This window comes from Oncorhynchus keta, chromosome 2, assembly GCF_023373465.1.
Source record: "Oncorhynchus keta strain PuntledgeMale-10-30-2019 chromosome 2, Oket_V2, whole genome shotgun sequence".
Classification (NCBI taxonomy): domain Eukaryota; kingdom Metazoa; phylum Chordata; class Actinopteri; order Salmoniformes; family Salmonidae; genus Oncorhynchus; species Oncorhynchus keta.
In genome coordinates this window covers 22,298,402-22,323,524 of record NC_068422.1, presented here as the reverse complement: position 1 = coordinate 22,323,524, position 25,123 = coordinate 22,298,402, and the positions used below count along the sequence as shown (strand labels likewise).

At 40.9% G+C, this 25,123-nt stretch overlaps 1 protein-coding gene across 2 annotated transcripts; it reads left to right on the top strand.

The window, feature by feature from the left end:
• Positions 1–26: 26 nt before the first annotated feature.
• LOC118397955 (39S ribosomal protein L27, mitochondrial-like) lies at positions 27–21,839 on the top strand. 2 transcript variants are annotated; one of them, XM_052473666.1, is made up of 5 exons: positions 27–201; positions 14,627–14,761; positions 18,219–18,347; positions 18,493–18,560; positions 18,848–21,839. In XM_052473666.1, exons 1-5 carry the CDS (start codon positions 162–164, stop codon positions 19,052–19,054), a joined length of 579 nt encoding a protein of 192 aa, XP_052329626.1. In that variant the 5' UTR covers positions 27–161; the 3' UTR covers positions 19,055–21,839. The 2 variants fall into 2 exon arrangements, with proteins under 2 accessions (XP_052329626.1, XP_035648717.1); XM_035792824.2 differs by lacking the exon at positions 14,627–14,761.
• Positions 21,840–25,123: the final 3,284 nt, after the last annotated feature.

Below are 25,123 nucleotides of genomic sequence, written 5' to 3'. Positions count from 1 at the left end.
ATTTTATGCCAAAATGTAATCTTCAAGTAATACCAAAAAGCTCATTTTAGTTTAAGATTTTTTTAGGACGTAGACAATTTTGACTTTGGCTGTGGTAACTCGGGACAAGCGGTCTGTAGTTCAGAATTTGATGTGACAACGTTGACGTCACGTGATCCAACATGGCGGCGCTCGCGTCCTTGATGTTCAAGTCCAGATCAGGTAAAATATACATTACAATTTATTTGCGTTAATTCAAACCTCTCTATGAAACACACTAGTATACGCCAATGACGCTCATGTATTATAGTTACCCAGCTGGATAACGTGTTTTTGAAGCTAGCTGGCATGGCTTTAGCCACTCTCTCGTGCCTTCTCCAAAGCCGAAAATGTTATATTTAAGTGGATATATTTTGTACATTTAACTAGGCAAGTCAGTTAAGAACAAATTCTTATTTACAATGACTGCCAAGGAACAGTGGGTTAACTGCCTTTTTCAGGTTCAGGGGCAGAACAGATTTTTACCATAGTCATCTAGCAACCTTTCGGTTACTGGCCAAACGCTAGGCTGGCTACCTGCAGATGTGATGCAGCCTGGATTCGAACTAGGCATTGCAGTGTCTTAGACCACTGCGCGACTCGGGTGCCCACGGGTTTTGTTCGTCGTTGGCCGTGCCAATATATCCTCCAAACGCTGTCTTCGAAGGCATTATCACTTTTATACCATGAGTTACCAACATATTAAAATAATGATTGACGTATTTTCATTAAACTTTATTTTGACTAATTTACTCATACTATTTCATCCTTCTGCAAGATATAGTACCCACACAAATCTAGGGTTGGTAGAGACACGACCCAGCTGTTCAGCTTTTTGTTTTGTTTGTAATGTTGCGGCCCAGTCGTTCATTCTAAATGTTCCATTGTCATCCAGGCTGGCAACTTTCTTATCCATTGCTTGCTAGCTAGCCAAATACGGCTAACATAGTCAAGTCAAAAAGTGCAGCCAGAATAACGGCAAAGTAGCCGCACTTGCATTGTCATAGAAAATGTGCTCACTCGTCAGGTCCCTGTAATTCAGAGGAGCTAGCCAACGACACAGCAACAGTAACACAATCACTTCAATCAGGAGCTGGAAAGACTGCAAATGAGCTACTTTTCATTTTAATTTAAAAAATAATAATATATATATATATATATATATATATATATATATCCATAAAAATGATGCCAGCTGATTCATGATTTCGGCTGGCTGAGACACTGCCTGCCTGTCTGTGTCTCAAGTTCATTACTATGTCACAGCAGGAGATCGAATTTGAATATTGAAACAATGTTGCAAATGTCGGAGAGGGACAGTGAGGTTTATTCAAATCTCCCTGTTGAAAACAAAATGTTAGTCTAAAATATATGTGAGATAATGTCTAGATGCTTTTTATAGTGGAGATCCAGTTTATAAATTGCCTGGCCGGGCTGATGAGACAGTGGATTGCGCAGTCAAATGGAACAGAGTAAATGGGCCTTTTAACATAATAGATTTAGCGGTGGCAACTTGTAGAATTGACACCGTCTGGAATGCAGTTTTAACCAATCAGCATTCAGGATTAGACCCACCCGTTGCATAAAACTAAGACCACAGCCTGTCGCTTCCAATGGGAACAAATGAGTCATAGTAGGCAGAACAAGCAAAGAGGTGGGCAGAGCCAAGCACAAGCTAGCGAGAGCCTATTGGCGTGTTCTAGCCAACATTTGTATATTTCCGTTAGGGAACGCCTACCCTGTGAAGTGCGCAATAACTTGATTCGCATTTGCAATCCTAAACAATGCATTTAAAAACATTTTTGACAAAGGGTAAAGTCAACAAAACTTTGTCCATTCTGTTAAAAAAAAATGTTTTCGGAACAGAACAATATTGAGATCAAATGTTTCATGATTGAGAATGTGCAGAATGTTGGACAAAATCCATTTTGTCTTAAAATGGTCATAGTGATGTAGAATACACAACCAAATGATCCAGGTGTGCTAGATATAAGATTATAAATGATTCACACAATTGTGGTAATGTGCTCAAAAAGCTCTCTGAATTGCTGATTTCTGAAGATGTCATTATCAATAATTTAAATATTGAATCTTCAAATGTCTAAAATGTATATGTACAAGTGAATAGTCATGGATGTGAGCTGATTAAAATATGCAATATTGTCCAATGAACCATTTTCATAAAACAGAAGACCAGAAACTTGTAAAATTTCATAAGAATGCCAATACGTTTTAACCAAATATCTTGATGTTGAGAGCAGCAAACCATTACACATAGTTAGTTTTAATTCAGATGTATTTTTATTATGGGGCTATAGCAGATTGGTCTGTTCCTAGAGTACTAAAATGTATATAATTGTCCACAACAGGCCCAACATTGGATTTTGCTACAATCGAATGGAATGTACAGGAAAGGTTTAAAGTCCTCATAATAAAAACAGTTAAAGAATAACATTGTTTATAATTTGAATCAGCCCACATGACTATTTACATGTAAAAATCTATTTTACATGTTTGAAGATGAAGTATTGCAATTAAGGATTTAAACATTCTAAAATGAGTGATTCGGCCAGCTTTTTGGGCACATTCTTTCCACAATTATGTGAATAATTTACCATCTTTGCAATATGGCACACTTGGCTTATTTGGTTGTGTATTCTACATCACTATGAACATTTTAAGATATTATTGGGCGTGCTACAATTATATTTCATACAGGTATGGTAATGCACAATTGATCCAATAACAGTTGTTTGGCGGCCATATTGGGGAAAGGTTTCTATGGGGTTGATATGTGAATCCTGTGATGGCCCTGTATCTACAAATATTTTTAAAATCCTGTTCTAGCTGTGTGTCTGTGAAATGCGGCGCCTCTATCACCAAAGTTACAATCCAAAAACATAGCTACCCCACTACATGGAATTCTATGGCAAAGCTTCCAACATTCTAATGTCAATGGCAGAATATGGGTTATTTTTTAAATAATAGTTGTAGCTGGTGCTTTCAGAGTTGGTTATATTATATATCATTTGAAAGGTAATTTTAATGACCTTTCAGAAGAACTTGTCAAACAAAGATGAAAGTGTATCAGAGTTTCCATTGTTAAAGCAATTTATACAGGTACATTTAGTAAATTTGCCGGTGGCATACCAAGTGAAAACTACTGGCCCGAAGGAGAGTATTACTGGCCCAGCCAAGATCACAGGAAAGCACACAGAATTTCAATCATGGGTGGTTTCATTTGCAGTCTGGGCAAGTAACTTATAGCCAACCATGCAATCTGATATTTAAATAGATTGTTTGGAAAACAACTCTTGTTTGGAAAACAACTCTTTGATGAAAAGCAATTTATTTAGGGCCTGCACAAAGCCAAATATACACTGGAGTTTCTTACCAAGACGACGTTAAACATTCCTTAGTGGCCTAGTTACAGTTTAATATTGCATTTACATATGTACATTTACATTTAAGTCATTTAGCAGACGCTCTTATCCAGAGCGACTTACAAATTGGTGCATTCACCTTATGACATCCAGTGGAACAGCCACTTTACAATAGTGCATCTAAATCTTTTAAGGGGGGGGTGAGAAGGATTACTTTATCCTATCCTAGGTATTCCTTAAAGAGGTGGGGTTTCAGGTGTCTCCGGAAGGTGGTGATTGACTCCGCTGTCCTGGCGTCGTGAGGGAGTTTGTTCCACCATTGGGGGGCCAGAGCAGCGAACAGTTTTGACTGGGCTGAGCGGGAACTGTACTTCCTCAGTGGTAGGGAGGCGAGCAGGCCAGAGGTGGATGAACGCAGTGCCCTTGTTTGGGTGTAGGGCCTGATCAGAGCCTGGAGGTACTGAGGTGCCGTTCCCCTCACAGCTCCGTAGGCAAGCACCATTGTCTTGTAGCGGATGCGAGCTTCAACTGGAAGCCAGTGGAGAGAGCGGAGGAGCGGGGTGACGTGAGAGAACTTGGGAAGGTTGAACACCAAACGGGCTGCGGCGTTCTGGATGAGTTGTAGGGGTTTAATGGCACAGGCAGGGAGCCCAGCCAACAGCGAGTTGCAGTAATCCAGACGGGAGATGACAAGTGCTTGGATTAGGATTATGTATTCAGACCCTTTACTCAGTACATTGTTGAAGCACCTTTGGCAGAGATTACAGCCTTGCGTCTTCATAGGTATGACGTTTCAAGCATGGCACACCTGTATTTGGGGAGTTTCTCTCATTCATCTCTGCTGATCCTCTCAAGTTCGGTCAGGTTGGATGGGTAGTGTTGCTGCACAGCTATTTTCAGGTCTCTCCAGAAATGTTCGATCGAGTTCAAGTCCTGGCTCTGGCTGGGTCACTCAAGGACATTCAGAGCCACTCCTGTGTAGTCTTGGCTGTGTGCTTAGGGTCGTTGTCATGTTGGAAGGGGAACCTTCGCCCCCAGTCTGAGGTCCTGAGCGCTCTGAATCAAGTTTTCATCAAGGATCTCTCTGTACTTGATCCTGACTAATCTCCCAGTCCCTGCTGCTGAAAAACATCCCCACAACATGATGCTGCCACCACCATGCTTCACCGTAGGGATGGTGCCAGGTTTCCTCCAGATGTGACGTTTGGCATTAAGGCCAAGGAGTTCAATCTTGGTTTCATCAGACCAGATTATCTTTTTTCTCATGGTCTGAGAGGCCTTTTGGTGCCTTTTGGCAAACTCGAAGTGGGCTGTCATGTGCCTTTTAATGAGGAGTGGCTTCTGTCTGGTCACTCTACCATAAAGGCCTGAATTGTGGAGTGCTGCAGAGATTGTTGTCCTTCTGGAAGGTTCTCCCATCTGCATAGAGGAACTCTGTAGCTCTTTCAGTGACCATTAGGTTATCGTCACCTCCCTGACCAAGGCCCTTCTCCCCCGATTGCTCAGTTTGGCCAGGTGGCCAGCTTTTGGTGGATCCAAACTTCCATTTAAGAATGATGGAGGCCACTGTGTTCTTCGGGACCTTCAATGCTGCAGAAATATTTTGGTACCTTTCCCCAGATCTGTGCCTATCAATCCTGTCTACGGAGTTCTAAGAACAATTCCTTCAACCTCATGGCTTGGTTTTTGCTCTGAAATGCACTGTCAACAGTGGGACCTTTAATGTATATAGACAGATGTGTGCCTTTCCAAATCATGTCCAATCAATTTACTATACCACAGGTGGACTCCAATCAATTTGTAGAAACATCTCAAGGATGATCAATGGAAACAGGATCCACCTGAGCTCAATTTTGAGTCTCATAGCAAAGGTTCTGAATACTTATGCAAATGAGGTATTTCTGTTTTTTAGTTTCAATGGATTTGCAAAAAATCTACAAAGCTGTTTTTGCTTTGTTATTATGGGGTCTTGTGTGTAGATTGAGGATCCATTTTTTTTTAGAATAACACTAACGTTACAATGTGGAAAACGTCAAGTGGTCTGAAACCAAATCAATAACATTTGTTTTGAATACTTTCCAAATGCGCTGTATGTATTGACTCGGGTGTGAATATTTATGTAAATTAGATTTCTGTATTTCATTTTCAGTAAGTGTGCAAACATTTCTAAAAGCATGTTGTCACTTTGTCATTATGAGTTATTGTGGGTAGATGGGTAAGAAAAATTATCTATTTAACCTCTCTAGGCTTGATGGGACGATACCGTCCCACCTGACCAACATCCAGTGAAAGTGCAGGGCGCCAAATTCAAACTACAGAATTGTAAATATTTAACATTCTTGAACATACACATGCAATATGTCAAAATAAAGCTTAACTTCTTGTTAATCCAGCCACGGTGTCAGATTTCAAAAAGACTTTACGGCGAAAGTAAACCATGCGATTATCTGAGGACAGCACCCCATAAAACAAACACAGACAATCATATTTCATCCTGCCAGGCGCGACACAAAACCCAGAAATAACGATATAATTCATGCCTTACCTTTGAAGAGCTTCTTCTGTTGGCACTCCAATATGTCCCATAAACATCACAAATGGTCCTTTTGTTCGATTGTTCGTTATATCCCCAAAATGTCTATTTATTTGGCACGTTTGATCCAGAAAAAAAAACGGTTCCAACTTGCGCAACATGACTACAAAATATCTAATAAGTTACCTGTAATCTTTGTCCAAACATTTCAAACAACTTTCCTAATACAACTTTGGGTATTTTTTTACATAAATAATCAATCAAATTTAAGACGGCATAAACTGCGTTCCATAGAGGATAAAAACAAAGTGGAGCGAGCTTTCAGGTCGCGCGCCCCAACCACAACAGTACACTAGACTTGAACCTCGTTCTGAACAGCCCTACTTCTTCATTACACAAAGGAAAAACATCAACCAATTTCTAGACTGTTGACATCCAGTGGAAGCGATAGGAACTGCAAGCAAGTGCTTTAGAAATCTAGATCCACATTGAAAACACTGTCACCTCAAAAAAAAAAAATCCAGATCGTTTGTCCTCAGGGTTTCGCCTGCCAAATAAGTTCTGTTATACTTAGACATCATTCAAACAGTTTTAGAAACTTCTGAGTGTTTTTTGTCCAAATCTACTAATAATATGCGTATCCTAGCTTCTGGGCCTGAGGAGCAGGCAGTTTACTTTGGGCACGCTTTTTATCCGGACGTAAAAATACCACCCTTAGCCTAGAGAGGTTAATCCATTTTGATTTCAGGCTATAACACAAAATGTGGAAAGTCGAGGGGTATGAATACTTTCTGAAGGCACTGTAATGCCCAGATGCCCCAGTGCTGCCCAAATGCTCTGTCCAAATGCAAATATACGCTTGTGTTATGATTTTGAAGCTTTCATATAAGCGAGAGAATTTTACAAAATCAAAAGATACTTACTGCAGTTTAGCAAAGCTCCACCTGGCTGTGTTTATAAGAACACCTGCTTCCAGCTGAAAGTGTGGAATGAAATGGCCCAATGGAAATGCGAGCCCAATCACAGCCGGTTGTGATACATCCTGGAATCGAACCAGGGTCTGTCGTGGCTTCTCTATTGCTGAGATGCAGTGCCTTAGACTGCTGCACCACCTGTGAGCCCTATATACACATCAATTACACTACAAATCTAAACTCAGCAAAAAAAGAAACGTCCTCATTGACAACTGCGTTTATTTTCAGCAAACTTAACGTGTAAATATTTGTATGAACATAAGATTCAACAACTGAGACATAAACTGAACAAGTTCCACAGACATGTGACTAACAGACATGAAATAATGTGTCCCTGAACAAAGGGTGGTCAAAATTAACAGTAAGTATCTGGTGTGGCCACCAGCTGCATTAAGTACTGCAGTGCATCTCCTCCTCATGTACTGCACCAGATTTGCCAGTTGTTGCTGTGAGATGTTACCCCACTATTCCACCAAGGCACCTGCAAGTTCCTGGACATTTCTGGGGCGAATGGTCCTAGCCTTCACCCTCCGATCCAACAGGTCCCAGACGTGCTCAATGGGATTGAGATCCGGCTCTTCGCTGGCCATGGCAGAACACTGACATTCCTGTCTTGCAGGGAATCACGCACAGAAAGAGCAGTATAGCTGGTGGCATTGTCATGCTGGAGGGTCATGTCAGGATGAGCCTGCAGGAAGGGTACCACATGAGGGAGTAGGATGTCTTCCCTGTAACACACACCATTGACATTGCCTGCAATGACAACAAGCTCAGCCCGATGATTATGTGACACACCGCCCCAGACTTTGACGGACCCTCCACCTACAAATCGATCCCGCTCCACAGTACAGGCCTCGGTGTAACGCTCATTCCTTTGACGATAAACTTTAATCCGACCATCACCCTGTGGTGAGACAAAATCTTAAATGTAATGTAAATGTACAAAACCACTACTCCTCAGTGGAGAGCACTTTTTGCCTGTCCTGTCTGGTCCAGCAACGGTGGGTTTTTGCCCATAGGCAACGTTGTTGCTGGTGATGTCTGGTGAGGACCTGCCTTACAACAGCCTACAAGCCCTTAGTCCAGCTTCGGACAGTTATTGTTGCCATCCTGTACTTGTCCCGTAGGTGTGATGTTCTGATGTACCGATCCTGTGCAGGTGTTGTTACACGTGGTCTGCCACTCCGAGGACGATCAGCTGTCCGTCCTGTCTCCCTGTAGCGCTGTCTTAGGCGTCTCACAGTACTGACATTGCAATTTATTGCCCTGGCCATCTGCAGTCCTCATGCCTCCTTGCAGCATGCCTCCTTGCAGCATGCCTAAGGCATGTTCACGCAGATGAACAGGGACCCTGGGTATTTATTTTTGTGTTTTTCAGAGTCAGTAGAAAGGCCTCTAGTGTCCTAAGTTTTCATAACTGTGACCTTAATTGCCTACTGTCTGTAAGCTGTTAGTGTCTTAACAACTGTTCCACAGGTGCATGTTCATTAATTGTTTATGGTTCATTGAACAAGCAGGGGAAACAGTGTTTAAACCCTTTACAAAGAAGATCTGTGAAGTAATTTGGATTTTTACGAATTATCTCTGAAAGACAGGGTCCTGAAAAAGGGATTTTTTTTGTTTGTTGCTGAGTTTATATACACATAAATTACACAATACATATCTATAAACACCAATTACACTATCCACATCTATATACACTTCAATTCACCAACAATCCTGAAATTTCCTTCCCCAACTACAACATTTTCTGACAATATAGAACTGCCTAATGGGGCGGAGTTAGCCTGCAGAGTTCCGTCATACTATCCAGGTCTGTGCCCAAACAATTCAAGCTTCTACTTTTAAAAATCCACCTTTCCAGAAACAAGTCTTTCACCGTTGCCACTTGTTATAGACCCCCCTCAGCTCCCAGCTGTGCCCTGGACACCATATGTGAATTGATTACCCCCCATCTATCTTCAGCGTTCGTACTGTTAGGTGACCTAAACTGGGATATGCTTAACACCCCGGCCGTCCTACAATCTAAACTAGATGCCCTCAATCTTACACAAATTATCAAGGAACCTACCAGGTACAACCCTAAATCCGTAGCCATGGGCACTCTCTTAGATATCATCCTGACCAACTTGCCTTCTAAATACAACTGTGCTGTCTTCAACCAGGATCTCAGTGATCACTGCCTCATTGCCTGTGTCCGTAATGGGTCCGCGGTCAAAAGACCACCCCCCCCATCACTGTCAAACGCTCCCTAAAACACTTCAGCGTGCAGGCCTTTCTAATCGACCTGGCCCGGGTATCCTGGAAGGATATTGACCTCATCCTGTCAGTAGAGGATGCCTGGTTGCTTTATAAAAGTGCTTTCCTCACCATCTTAAATAAGCATGCCCCATTCAAAAAAATACAGAACTAAGACCAGATATAGCCCTTTGTTCACCCCAGACTTGACTGCCGTTGACCAGCACACAAACATCCTGTGGTGTACTGCACTAGCAGTGTAGTCAGGGACCAATATACACAGTCAGTTAGGAAAGCTACGGCTACCTTTTTCAAATTTGCATCCTGTAGCAGTTTTGGGACACTGTAAAGTCCATGGAGAATAAAAGCACCTCCTCCCAGCTGCCCACTGCACTGAGGCTAGGAAACACTGTCACCACCGATAAATCTACGATAATCGAACATTTCAAATAGCATATTTCCTCCTGCAGCAACTTGCCCCCCCCCACTTCTCCTTCACCCAAATCTAGACAGCTGATGTTCTGAAAGAGCTGCAAAATCTGGATCCCTACAAATCAGCTGGGCTAGACCATCTGGACCTTCTCTTTTTAAAATTATCTGCCGAAATTGTTGCAACTCCTATTACTAGCCTGTTCAACCTCTTTCTTATCTTCTGAAATCCCCAAAGATTGGAAGCTGCTGCGGTGATCCCCCTCTTCAAAGGGGGAGACACTCTAGGCCCAAACTGTTATAGATCTATATCCATCCTGACCTGCCTTTTCTAAAATATTTGAAAGCCAAGTTAACAAACAGATCACCGACCATTTAGAATCCCACTGTACCTTCTCCGCTATGCAATCTGGTTTCCGGGCTGGTCATGAGCGTGGCTGAGGTGTACTCAAGGTCCTAAATGATATCATAACATAACCGCCATCGATAAGACACAGTACTGTGCAGCCGTCTTCATTGACCTGGTCAAGGCCTTCGACTCTGTCAATCACTGCATTCTTATCGGCAGCCTTGGTTTCTCAAATGACTGCCTCGCCTGGTTCACCAACTACTTTCCAGATAGAGTTCAGTGTGTCAAATTGGAGGGCCTCTTGTCCGGACCTCTGGCAGTCTCTATGGGGGTGCCATAGGGTTCAATTCTCGGGCCGACTCTTTTTAAGTCGCTTTGGATAAAAGCGTCTGCTATATTATTATTATTATTATCTGTATATATCAATGATTTAGCTCTTGCTGCTGGTGATTCTCTGATCTACCTCTACGCAAATGACACCATTCTGTATACTTCTGGCTCTTCTTTGGACACTGTTAACGAACCTCCAAACGAGCTTCAATGCCATACCACACTTTTCCGTGGCCTCCAACTGTTTTTAAATGCAAGTAAAACTAAATGCATGCTCTTCAACCGATTGCTGCCCACACCTGCCTGCCCGACAAGCAACACTACTCTGAACTGTTCTGACTTAGAATATGTGGACAACCACAAATACCTAGGTGTCTGGTTAGACTGTAAACTCTCCTTTCAGACTCACATTAAGCAGCATCTCCAATCCAAAATTAAATCTAGACTTGTCTTTCTATTTCGCAACAAAGCCTCCTTCACTCATGCTGCCAAACATACCCTCGCAAAACTGACTACCCTACCGATCCTTGACTTTGGCGATGTCATTTACAAAATAGCCTCTAGCACTCTACTCAGCAAACTGGGTGTAGATGTCTATCACAGTGCCACCCGTTTTGTCACCAAAGCCCCATATTCTACACACCTTTGTGACCTGTATGCTCTCGTTGGCTGGCATTTGCTGCATAATCGTTCCTAAACCCACTGGCTCCAGGTCATCTATGTCTTTGCTAGGTGAAGCCCCGCCTTATCTCACAGTTCACTGGTCACCATAGCAACACCCACCTCTACTTGCACATCATCGTCTGCACATCTATTACTCCAGTGTTTAATTGCTAAATTGTCATTATTTCTTCTCTATGGCTTATTTATTGCCTCACCTCCCTAATCTTCTACATTTGCACACACTGTACATAGATTTTTCTATTGTGTTATTGACCGTAAGTTTGTTTGTGTAGCTCTGTGTTGTTTTTGTCGCACTGCTTTGCTTTATCTTGGCCAGGTCGCAGTTGTAAATGAGAACTTGTTCTCAACTGGCCTCCCTGGTTAAATAAAGGTGAAATGTAAAAAATTACACAATACGTATCTATACATAAATTACACTACATATCTATATACATATATTTTTTATTTATTTATTTATTGTACCTTTATTTAACAAGGCAAGTCAGTTAAGAACAAATTCTTATTTACAATGACTGCCTACCCCAGCCAAACCCTAACGATTCTGGGCCAATTGTGATACAGCCTGGAATCGTACCAGGGTCTGTAGTGATGCCTCTAGCACTGAGATGCAGTGCCTTAGACCCCTGCGCCACTCGGGAGCCCTATATTCACATCAATTACTCTATACATATCTACAGTTGATGTCAGAAGTTCACATACACCTTATCCAAATACATTTAAACTCAGTTTTTCACAATTCCTGACATTTAATCCAAGTAAAAATTCCATGTCTTAGGTCAGTTAGAATCAGCACTTCATTTTAAGAATGTGAAATGTCAGAATAATAGTAGAGAGAGTGATTTATTTCAGCTTTTTTTAAATTTCTTTAATCACATTCCCAGTGGGTCAGAAGTTTACATACACTCAAGTAGTATTTGGTAGCATTGCCTTTAAATTGTTTAACTTGGGTCAAATGTTTTGGGTAGCCTTCCACAATAAGTTGTGTGAATTCTGGCCCATTCCTCCAGACAGAGCTGGTGTAACTGAGTCAGATTTGTAGGCCTTCTTGCCCACAAATATTTTAGAGGATTGAGGTCAGGGCTTTGTGATGGCCACTCCAATACTGTGACTTTGTTGTCCTTAAGCCATTTTGCCACAACTTTGGAAGGATGCTTGGGGTCATTGTCCATTTTGAAGACCCATTTGCGACCAAGATTTAAATTCCTGTCTTGAGATGTTGCTTCAATATATCCACATAATTTTCCTGCCTCATGATGGCATCTATTTTGTGAAGTGCACCAGTCCCTCCTGCAACAAAACACCCCCACAACATCTTGCTGCCACGCCGGTGCGTCACGGTTGGGATGGTGTTCTTCGCCTTGCAAGCATACCCCCCTTTTCCTCCAAACATAATGATGGTCATTTTGGCCAAACAGTTCTATTTTTGTTTCATCAGACCAGAGGACATTTCTCCAAAAAGTAAGATCTTTGTCCCCATGTGCAGTTGCAAACCGTAGTGTGGCTTTTTTATGGCGTTTTTTGAGCAGTGGCTTCTTCCTTGCTGAGTAGCCTTTCAGGTTATTTTACTTTTATTTGACCTTTATTTAACCAGGTAGGCAAGTTGAGAACAAGTTCTCATTTACAATTGCGACCTGTTCAAGATACAGCAAAGCAGTTTGACATGTACAACAATATATAGTTACACATGGAGTAAAACAAACATACAGTAGAAAAATAAGTCTATATATGACGTGAGCAAATGAGGTGAGATAAGGGAGGTAAAGGCAAAAAAAGGCCATGGTGGCGAAGTAAATACAATATAGCAAGTAAAACACTGGAATGGTAGATTTGCAGTTGAAGAATTTGCAAAGTATAAATGGAAATAATGGGGTGCAAAGGAGCAAAATAAATAAATACAGTAGGTGGATGAGGTAGTTGTTTGGGCTAAATTATCGATGGGCTATGTACAGGTGCAGTAATCTGTGAGCTCCTCTGACAGCTGGTGCTTAAAGCTAGTGTTTCCAATTTCAGATATTTTTGTAGTTCGTTCCAGTCATTGGCAGCAGAGAACTGGAAGGAGAGGCAGAGTGGCTGATGGAACTATTCAGCTGGCTAGCTCCGGAATAATTGATGTTTGCTCTGGGACTGACGGAAAGCCAATAGTCACTCGGATAGCAACTAGCTAGCTGCAAGATCCAGGTGTAAAATATATATATATATAAATATTTATTTATTTATTTATATATATATATACACATAGATATATATATATATTTACATCTTTTCTATTTATATATATTATATACATGTGTATATATATATATATATATATAATATATACATATATATTTATTTATATATATATATATATATGTGTGTTATATATATATTTATATATTATATATATATACATGTATATAATATATATAAATAGAAAATATGTAAATATATATATCTATGTGTGTGTGTAATATATATATATATATATATATATAAATAGAAAATATATATTTATATATATATATAAATAGAAAATATGTAAATATATATTTATATTTATTTGTATTTAGATTTATTTATATATATTTATTAATATATATTTATATAAATATATATTTATATATATTTATATATATATATATATGGACACGACAAGATGAGGACAAAGGACGTCTGACTGTTATGCCATCTTGGGGAGCAGGTTGATATGTTATGTCGATATAGGACTCATTTTACTGTGGATATAGATAATTTTGTACCTGTTTCCTCCAGCATCTTCACATTGTCCTTTGCTATTGTTCTGGGATTGCACTTTTCGCACCAAAGTACGTTCATCTCTTGGAGACAGAACGTGTCTTCTTCCTGAGCGGTGTGGCGGCTGCGTGGTCCCATGGTGTTAATACTTGCATACTATTATAAAAATAAAAAAAACACAGATACAGATAAACGTGGTACCTTCGGGCATTTGGAAATTGCTCCCAAGAATGAACCAGACTTGTGGAGGTCTACAATGTTTTTCTGAGGTCTTTGCCGATTTCTTTTGATTTTCCCATGATATCAAGCAAAGAGGCACGGAGTTTGATGGTAGGCCTTGAAATACATCCACAGGTACACCTTCAATTGACTTATGTCAATTAGCCTATCAGAAGCTTCTAAATCCATGACATTATTTCTGGAATTTTCCAAGCTGCTTAAAGACAGTCAATTTAGTGTATGTAAACTTCTGACCCACTGGAATTCAGATACAGTGAAATAATCTGTCCATAAACAATTGTTGGAAAAATGACTTGCACAAAGTATCCTAACCAACTTGCCAAAACAGCAGGTATCCTAGTGGTTAGAGCGTTGGACTTGTAACTGGTTGCAAGATTGAATCCCCGAGCTGACAAGGTAAAAATCTGCCGTTCTGCCCCTGAACAAGGCAGTTAACCCACTGTTCCTAGGCCGTCATTGAAAATAAGAATTTGTTCTTAACTGACTTGTCTAGTTAAATAAAGATTTTTAAAAAACTATAGTTTGTTAAACCTCTTGAGGGGGCAGTATTTTGATGTTTGCATGAAAAACGTACCCAAATGCAACTGCCTATTTCAGAGGCCCAGAATCTAGAAAATGTATATAATTAGGATAGAAAACACTCTCAAGTTTCCAAAACTGTCAAAAATATGGATACTATTTGGAATTTTTGTCTGCCCCGTCGTGACCGCTCGAGCCTGTGGATTTCTGAACATAATGCGCCAACCAAATGGAGGTATTTTGGATATAACAATAATCTTTATGGAACAAAAGGAACATTTATTGTGTAACTGGGAGTCTCATCAGTGCAAACATCCGAAGATCATCAAAGGTAAGCGATTCATTTTGTTGCTTTTCTGACTTTTGTGACCAATCTACTTTGCTGCTAGCTGTTTGTAATGTTTTGTCTGCTGAGAGAGATGTCCAAACATAAACGCTTGGTATGCTTTCGCCGAAAAGCTTTTTTGAAATTTGACACATCAGGTGGATTAACAACAAGCTACGCTGTGTTTTGCTATATTGCACTTGTGATTTCATGAAAATTAAATATTTTTTGTGATTTAATTTGAATTTGGCGCTCTGCAATTCAGCGGATGTTGACGGAAATTATCCCGCTAAAGGGATGGGTGCATCAAGAAGTTAACAAGAAATTTGTGGAGTGGTTGAAAAACAAGTTTTAATGACTCCAACCTCAGTGTATGTAAACTTCCAACTTCAACTGTATATACACATCAATTACACTATACACATCAGTTACACTATACACATCTATATACACATCAATTGCACTATACATATTAATTACACTATACACTTCTATATACACATCAGTTAAACTATACACTTCTATATATATATATATATATATATATATACATCAATTACACTATACATGAAAAACAAACACAAAACGCGACAAGCAAAAGAGAATATGAATATGGAACCACCACATCTTCAGTAAAAAGGCCCCCTAACATCCGCCTGAATTGCCCTAGAGACACCAACTTGTACTTTTGGAGATCATTCCACAAACTAAAAACAGATTTAACCTGTTACTCCTACCCCCTACTTTTTCGAACATTCTGTTAAAAATCGCGCAACATTTCAGCGCACTGCTGCTCATGCCAGGAATATAGTATATGCATATGATTAGTATGTGTGGATAGAAAACACTCAGACGTTTATAAAACTGGTTAAATCACTGCTGTGACTATAACAGAACGTGCGTTTCATCGAAAAGCGCAGGAAAATCTGATCACTGAAAATGGAAATAAATATCCATGCGCCACTTCCAGGAATTGTTCAAAGTGAACCGAATTAAATGAGGCCGAGGTTGCAGTGCCTACAGCTTCCACACGTTGTCTAGAGTCTTGTCATTTGATTCAGCTTTGATTCTTGGTCTAACCGAATCAAGGGAATCGATTCCCTCCGGTCTCCGACCGGATGTTTTGGTCGAGCTCTCTCCAAGACATTTTTTCGAGACAGACACCTATAGAATTGACATCGCCTCCTGATGAATTTTATCGCTTATTAACGTGTATTAATACCTAAAGTTGCATTACAAAAGTATTTCGAAGTGTTTTGTGAAAGTTTATCGTCGACTTTTTGAATTTTAAAAAATGACGTTACGTTATGAAACGCTATTTTTTTCCGTTTATCACACAGTCTTCATAGATCGATATCTAGGCTATATATGGACTGATTTAATCGAGAAAAAAAAGACCCAATAGTGATTATGGGACATCTAGGAGTGCCAACAAAGAAGATGGTCAAAGGTAATGAATGTTTTATATTTTATTTGTGCGGTTTGTGTAGCGACAACTATGCTAATTATTTTGTTTACGTCCCCTGCGGGTCTTTTGGGGTGTTACATGCTATCAGATAATAGCTTCTCATGCTTTCGCCGAAAAGCATTTTAAAAATCTGACTTGTTGCCTGGATTCACAACGAGTGTAGCTTTAATTCAATACCCTGCATGTGTATTTTAATGAACATTTGAGTTTTAACTAATACTATTAGCATTTAGCGTAGCGCATTTGCATTTCCAGAGCTCTAGATGGGACGCCTGCGTGCCAGGTAGGAGCAAGAGGTTAACTCATGTCTACTTCATGATACAAAATGCAATGATGTGTACTGAACTTATCACTCGTAATGAAGTGCTATGATAAACTGTGTCCAATGGCTTCAATAGTGTCCAGCTGTGCTCCATATTTTCAGCTGAGAACCCTAACACGGAACCCAAATGCGCGTGCGCTATCGTGCATAAATGTATTTTGTTCCCCTACACCAAACGCGATCACGGCACGCAGGTTAAAATATCAAAAGAAACTCTGAACCAATGACATTAATTTGGGGACAGGTCGAAAAGCATTAAACATGAATGGCAATTTAGCTAGCTAGCTTGCACTTGCTAGCTAATTTGTCCTATTTAGCTAGCTTGCTGTTGCAGCTAATTTGTCCTGGGATATAAACATTGAGTTGTTATTTTACCTGAAATGCACACGGTCCTTTACTCCGACAATTAATCCACACAAAACGGCCAACCGAATCGTTTCTAGTCATCTCTCCTCTTTCCAGGCTTTTGAACTTAAATGGTGATTGACATCTACACTTTTACCACAACAACCGGCAAAACATTTAGTCTTTCAATCACCACGTGGGTATAACCAATGAGGAGGTGGCACGTGGGTATAACCAATGAGGAGGTGGCACGTGGGTACCTGCTTCTATAAACCAATAAGGAGATGGGAGAGGCAGGACTTTCAGCGCGATCTGCGTCAGAAATAGAAAGGAGTTCTATTTTAGCCCTTGGCAACACAGACACTTGTTGGCGCGCGCGTGAGCAGTGTGGGTGCAATAATTGAATAACATGGATTTCTACATTTATTTTGCGGCGCACGTGACGTGTCTGGTCAAGAGGCTGAAAAGCCCCCTTGGTGTCTCGAGCTAATTTATTCCCAACATAACCATGCTATCCAATCCCTGAACAACAGGGACACTTATAGTTGACGAAAACCTAAATGTCCTTTGTCTGTCACGAATGTTGATAAAAAATTATATTTGAACTTACTCTACCAATTGTCTATGGGGTTGGTTTGTAATAGGGTGGAACTTTAGACAACCTTTCTAAAGGAACTTATTATTAAAGACTTTCTTGTAGACCCACTTTATCTCTGCTTTCTTCATCTCAAAATATAAGTCCCCCACAAGTTATTGCTTGTTTGTGCACATATGGCACACGTGCAGGACTTTTATTTCGACATGAGGTAAGCAGTGAGGAAGTGGGTCTACAATAGATCCATGTTTGGAAAGTTTGTTTAATAAAACCTTTGGATATATATATTGTCTCAAATTCCACCCTAGGGAAAGGGATGGGGCCGAAGACTTAGATGTCGATTAAGGCAGCCCCCCCCCGGCACTCTCTGAGGGGCTGGGTTAAATGCAGAAGACACATTTCAGTTCAATGCAGAAGAACAAACACTATGGACATTTGCTAATGTAAGTTCAAATATAATTTTATTCAACATTCGTGACAGACGAGACGTTTAGGTTTTCGTCTATGTAGTAATGTTGTCCAGGGATTGGATAGCATAGTCAAGTCGGGACTATGACTAGTGTATCAGGCTACTAGCTACCTACATTGGAAAGAAGTTGCTAACATAGCATGAGCATCACAAATGGTATTGAACAGCCCACTGCCTTCATACAAGCCAGACAGTCATTTATCAACTGTATTGACTGCTTCAAATGTATCCCCTTGCTACAATGTTAACTCGACAAAATTACAGGTCTTCTGCTCCCTTGCCGGTCCTCTCTTGTGGACTGGGTGCGCTTTGCATCCAAGAAGGCAGGCGGTAGCAGCAAGAACCTCGGGGGAAAGAGTCCCGGTCGCAGATATGGCTTCAAGAGAACAGACGGTAGCTACGTGAAAGCTCTTATTTGTCAGTATGCTATGCTTAGTTCTGACATCTCTGTGAGGTGCATGTTATGTATTTTGATCTTACACACGTCATGTTTGCATCGTCTAACTAACACTTCTGTTTTGTTGGCATCCACCTTCAGGGAACTTTGTCCATTCTGGCAACATCCTAGCAACACAGAGGCTCATGCGGTGGCAACCAGGAGCACATGTAAGGTTTCTCACTTTCACTGTTAATATCCTGAGGTGTATTCATCACATGCACATCATAGCAAATAGTTTAGCACCGCAGCTAAATGTTTTGCAACAGAAACATTTTACTCCAACCAGAAAACTATTTGGAAGTTTCTATTGGACAAATTTAGGTAGGTCCCTCCTTGTTTCTTTTGATTCCGTTTGGTTCCTAGTGAATACACCCCTGGAAGCCTTCAAATGTCTGCAGGTCGCTGGTTGATTGTCAACTAATCGCTCTCACTCTCTATCCCCCACCTCTCTCAGGTGGGGATTGGAACCAACAACACCCTTTATGCCCTGGAGGATGGCATTGTCAGGTTCACTAAGGAGGTGTATGTTCCAGCCCCACGCAGCACTGAGACATTCAAGGTCATCACCAAGTTGCCCACAGGAACTGTGCTCTACAAGACCTTTATCAACATAGTGCCCAACAAACAAGAGGGCAAATTCAAACTGGTTGGCATGTTCTGAAGACTGCTGACTCATTCATATTCCACTCTGTGGAAGATGAAATCCTACTTTTTCTATGGACTTGGCAGATTGAAAGGTTCTGTTCAACCGCGGACTCCTTTGTCGTGAATGTTGTGGAACCGAGCTGCTGTGTGGTGAGGAGGAATCTGGAAGTTCTGAGGGAATTCCTCAAAGCTTCCTGTGTTGTTGTGGTGACCGTTGCCATATTTTCATTGATCCTACACAATTTGACTATGGTCGAAAGTTTAATCAACAGGCACCTACCTGACTTATTGTGCTGTAAGAAGACTCCATCCAATATAGTTTTTTATGAACTGGGTGGTTTGAGCCCTGAATGCTGATTGGTATTTTTACTGCTCTAATGATGTTGGTAATCAGTTTATAATAGCAATAAGGCACCTCGCAGGTTTGTAGTATATGGACAATGTACCACAGCTAAGGGCTGTATCCAGACACTCCGCTTTGCGTCGTGCCTGTATATTGGCCATATACCACACCCCTTCGTGCCTTATTGCTTAAATAGATAATCATGACATCAGCAGTCTGTTATGTGCATTGTAAGCTTAGTCAATGGAACAATTTCATGTGTATCCAAAAGTATTTCATTTTGGGAATATTTTTGTATCATCTGGGGGGAAAACTCTGTATGGTTGACAAGGAAAACATGAAAACACCCCTTGATCAAGTGTGAGTGTGGTCTATAGTTCCTGAACTAACCACAGGGTGTTTCAAGGCTTAACACAGAGGTTTCCCCTCTGATTTCTCCAAACAGGCCACAGAGGGATAATGTGAAACAAAAAAAAATACTACAAAGCAGAGGGAAGTAATATCACAGTTTTTAGCATCAGACTGTACTCTAAAGAACTCTCCTTAATAATTTACTCTCTGCCCCATGTGGTCTCTTAAAGCCAACTACCTCTTTCACATAATTTTGTGTTGATGACACCGGTTCAAGAGACGTTGGGTGTCGACTTGTAACCATTAACTCAAATATGTATCTGGGGAATTTTGTGTAGACCCATTCACAATCACCAGGATGGACCCATTTTAGATAAAAACAAAAAACTGCAAATAGACACCCATGACAGGATGTGTGTAGTATTCCCCAAACATTTTACAGATCATTCTTTACTCTGAGTTTAAGTAAGGTGCCATGTTTTTTTTAGGTTTTTTTTAGGGTATGAGTTACAGATAGCATGAATTATATTTCAACTCCTCTCTTAGTGGTATGCAGGGGAGTGTGGAGTACATTCAGAATACCCTTGGTACCTTCACTATGAAACGACAGCTTGTTAAAACATGTATGATGAAGGCCCTCTACTAACTGATGAGTGCTGTACTTGAGATACTATATATTTTTGTACATGATGTATGTGTTATGAGAGTTGATAAGGGAGGATAATGTACACTACACAAGAGTTGGGGGGGATAACTCTGCAAAGAGGTTAGAGGTCAAAATGAGGTCGCGACTCTCTCCACTGATTGACTCCCTCTCTAGGTTATGGACATATTTGTACCTGGTAGAGAAAAACAGATGAACATAAACAGGAGTTTATTCCCTTTTGATATCTTGACACTATATATTATATTAATCCTCATCAGATTGATATAGCTCAAGTTAATACAAATCTTTTTTATTTAAGCGCATAGTTCAGCTATTTCATTTATCTGCATTGGTCATTTAAGCGCATAGGTATTTTAAGTGCATAGTTTACTTTTACTTATTTTTTGATTTGGGTGAGACATAATGAATGTTTTGCATAGTTACGTATCTGTCTAAAAACGCATTGAGAAACCCCATTCCAGTTTAGCCCAGAAGGTAAAACGTCAGGGTCATGGTGAGTTTCTCTGCGTAGTTAGTTTGACCTAGTTAACCGTCCCTGAATGAACACAGTGCGTCCCAAATGGCAAACTATTCCCTATATAGTGCACTACTTTTGACAATTAGGGTGCCATTTGGTATACAGACATTGTCTGTCTCAGTAGTGTTGATCATTTGTGATGCATTCAACCACAACAGCTCTCTGGTCTGGCCCTACACTCAAAGATATCAGTACATGTTAGGTAGCTAAGTATTCATAGCTCAGTGTTCTTTTGTAACAAGGGGATTTAGATTTTTCATTAACACGTTCAACCCGAGACAATGTCTATGTTTTGTGGTTGTCTACGACTTTGAACGTTGTGATGAAGCATCAGATGTCTGCTGCTGAGGTGCAGATGTCATCTTTCCACACACTGGAGTATGTCTAGAGTTTGAAATGTAGGCTTATTTGATTATCTCAGGGGTGTCAAACTCATTTTGCACCAGGGGCCGCATTCGGTCTTTACCGAGGTCCAGAGGGGCGCATTTAAAATGGGTTCTATTTCCTCACCATCTTAATGTGCAAAAAATAGTCCTGTATCAATAACCTTTTGAATTTTTGATGCTCCCCGACTGTCAAGCTTTCACAAGCTGGACAGAGTGAAGAAACTATAAAAGTATGTCCATTATAATTTCTACACAGTTTAGATTTTGTTTTAGTCATTTCAATTGAAAGTTTTTCCCCAGATATTTTTTTTTACTCAAACAACCAGTGGGCCGGAATGAATGGACTTGCGGGCCGGATCCAACCTGCAGTTCGCATGTTTGGCACCCCTGATATAACTGATAAATGATATCATTGCCAGTGGCAGGATATCAAGCCATTTACAGTGTACAGTTGTGTTAAAACCACTCGCTACTCCAACTGATGACGGTCAGAGCCGAGAGTGGTCTCAGGATCATAAACTGAGTGAAACTGAGTCATTCATTATCATGACAATGTCTCTTTCTTTGTTGATATTTCTTCTTTCCTCTTGCCAATGGTGTGAAAGAGAGTCTGGTTAAATTGCTAAGTTGAAAACGGTCCTCAAGGAGCCCCTGATCTAGACAGAGAGGGATTCCCGAATGGGGTTCTAAATAGGCTAGTGAGGTGAGGGGGCTGCCTCTATTGTTACTGTGTGTTCAAGGCTAGAGGGGGAGAGAGGGAGGTCGGAGGGAAATGTCTCCACAGACTAGGTCTTCAGAGGAAATGACCATGGACTGGCGAATAGTCTCCTCATACGTTGGAGGAGGCTGTAGGTACAGAGACATTTTATGTGGAAACATTCACTGTAATATATGTTCTGTATGAATACATCAACATCCTTCCACAGTTTCATTGATGTAAATGAGAATGTGTTCTTAGTCAACTAATTTATACAGTGATTAATTGGACCAGAACATAGGAGTGACTTACTGCCGTTTCAAACTGTAGGGCTGAGACCAAAGCGGTCGGCTATCATGGAGTGGATCTGTCTCTGGCGGTCCTGCTTACGGACGCTCTCATAGGATGGCAGGTGGGGCAGGGGCCCATCCAGGTGGTAGCTGCTTGGCTTACCGATGATAAACAGCCTTCCTGGAAGCTGCAGACACACATGCAAACATGTTTATATTATATCACTTTTTTCTATTTTTTAATAGTTGATCTGATTGGTCAAAAGATCAATACGTGGAAAAGGATCTGAATTGGGCTGCCTGTGTAAATTACAGTGATGAGGTACATCAAAGTCAATATTTTCTCCTCAGTATATGGACAACTGAAATCAAATGGTGCTGGGCATCAATAGCACTGTGAAAGCAGCTCAGATGGTTTTTCAATAGAGATTATAGTAGGGGAAAATGAATGAATGGATAATATCTCTGTGGGTAATACTATGTAAATACAGAGGCTTTTTTTCACCTGGGACCCCATATTTCTGTGGGTCATGGCAACAGTCTGTTCATCATAGGGATACCCTACTAGAGACTGTCTGATGTTGTACTGGGGTGGAGCGTCCTGGGTAGGGAGAGAAGATAGGCAAGACTGGTTAGTCTGTCTACACTACAGTGGAGAATTGTCCTACATTTTACCTTCTGTCTGTTTAAAATAAAGTTATTCTGTTCTATCTTTACAAGTAGTAAGGCTGCAGCAAAAACAAAGACATGAACAGTTCAATGCAAATGTCCAATTAACCTCAAGTTAAATACTAGGTGATGATTGAGCAACTGTTATTTAATTTTTTTATTTCACCTTTATTTAACCAGGTCGGCAAGTTGAGAACAAGTTCTCATTTACAACTGCAACCTGGCCAAGATGAAGCAAAGCATTGCGACACAAACAACAACACTGAGTTACACATGGAATAACAAACACACAGTCAATAATACAGTAGAAAAACTATATATAGTATGTGCAAACGAGGTAGGATAAGGGAGGTAAAGGCAATGAATAGGCCATAGTGGCTAAATAATTACAATATAGCAATTAAACACTGGAGGGATAAATGTGCAGAAGATGTGTGCAAGTAGAGATACTTGGGTGCAAAGGAGCAAAATAAATAAAACAAATAACAGTATGGGGATGAGGTAGTTTGATGGGCTATTTACAGATTGGCTATGTACAGGTGCAGTGATCTGTGAGCTGCTCTGACAGCTGATGCTTAAAGTTAGTGAGGGAGATATAAGTCTCCAGCTTCAGTGATTTTTGCACTTCGTTCCAGTAATTGGCAGCAGAGAACTGGAAGGAAAGGCAGCCAAAGGGGGAATTGGCTTTGGGGGTGACCAGTGAAATATACCTGCTGGAGCGTGTGCTACGGATGGGTGCTGCTATGGTGACCAGTGACCTGAGATAAGACGGGGCTTTACCTAGCAAAAACTTACAGATGACCTGGAGCCAGTGGGTTTGGCGACGAATATGAAGCGAGGGCCAGCCAACGAGAGCATACAGGTGGCAGTGGTGGGTAGTATATGGGGCTTTGGTGACAAAATGGATGGCACTGTGATAGACTGCATCCAATTTGCCCAGGCTATTTTGTAAATGACATCGCCAAAGTCAAGGATCGGTAGGATAGTCAGTTTTACGAGGGTATATTTGGCAGCATGAGTGAAGGATGCTTTGATGCGAAATAGGAAGCCGATTCTAGATGTAATTTTGGATTGGAGATGCTTAATGTGAGTCTGGAAGGAGAGTTTACAGTCTAACCAGACGCCTAGGTATTTGTAGTTGTCCACATATTCTAAGTCGGAACCATCCAGAGTAGTGATGCTGGACGGGCGGGCAGGTGTGGGCAGCGATTGGTTGAAGAGCATGCATTTAGTGTTACTTGCATTTAAGAGCAGTTGGAGGCCACGGAAGGAGAGTTGTATGGCATTGAAGCTCGTCTGGAGGTTAGTTAACACAGGGTCCAAAGAAGAGCCAGAAGTATACAGAATGGTGTCGTCTGCGTAGAGGTGGAGCAGAGAATCACCAGCAGCAAAAGCGACATCATTGATGTATACAGAGAAAAGAGTCGGCCCAAGAATTGAACCCTATGGCACCCCCATAGACTGCTCTGTCTGAGAAGTAGTTGGTGAACCAGGCGAGGCAGTCATTTGAGGAACCAAGGCTGTTGAGTCTGCCGATAAGAATGTGGTGATTGATAGAGTCGAAAGCCTTGGCCAGGTCGATGAATAGAGCTGCACAGTACTGTCTCTTATTAATGACGGTTATGATATCATTTAGGACCTTGAGTGTGACTGAGGTGTACCCATGACCAGCTTGGAAACTAGATTGCGTAGCAAAGAAGGTACGGTGGGATTCGAAATGGTCGGTGATCTGTTTATTAACTTGGCTTTCGAAGACCTTAGACCTTATCATTAGAAAACCCTTTTGCAATTATGTTAGCACAGCTGAAAACTGTTGTTCTGATTAAAGAAGCAATAAAACTGGCCTTCTTTAGACTAGTTGAGTATCTGGAGCATCAGCATTTGTGGGTTTGATTACAGGCTCAAAATGGCCAGAAACAAAGGATTTTCTTCTGAAACTCAGTCTATTCTTGTTCTGAGAAATGACGGCTATTCCATGCGAGAAATTGCCAAGAAACTGAAGATCTCGTACAATGCTGTGTACTACTCCCTTCACAGAACAGCGCAAACTGGCTGTAACCAGAATAGAAAGAGTGCCCCAGTGCACAAATGAACAAGAGGACAAGTACATTATAGTTTGCAGTTGGAGAAACTTACACCTCACAAGTCCTCAACTGGCAGCTTCA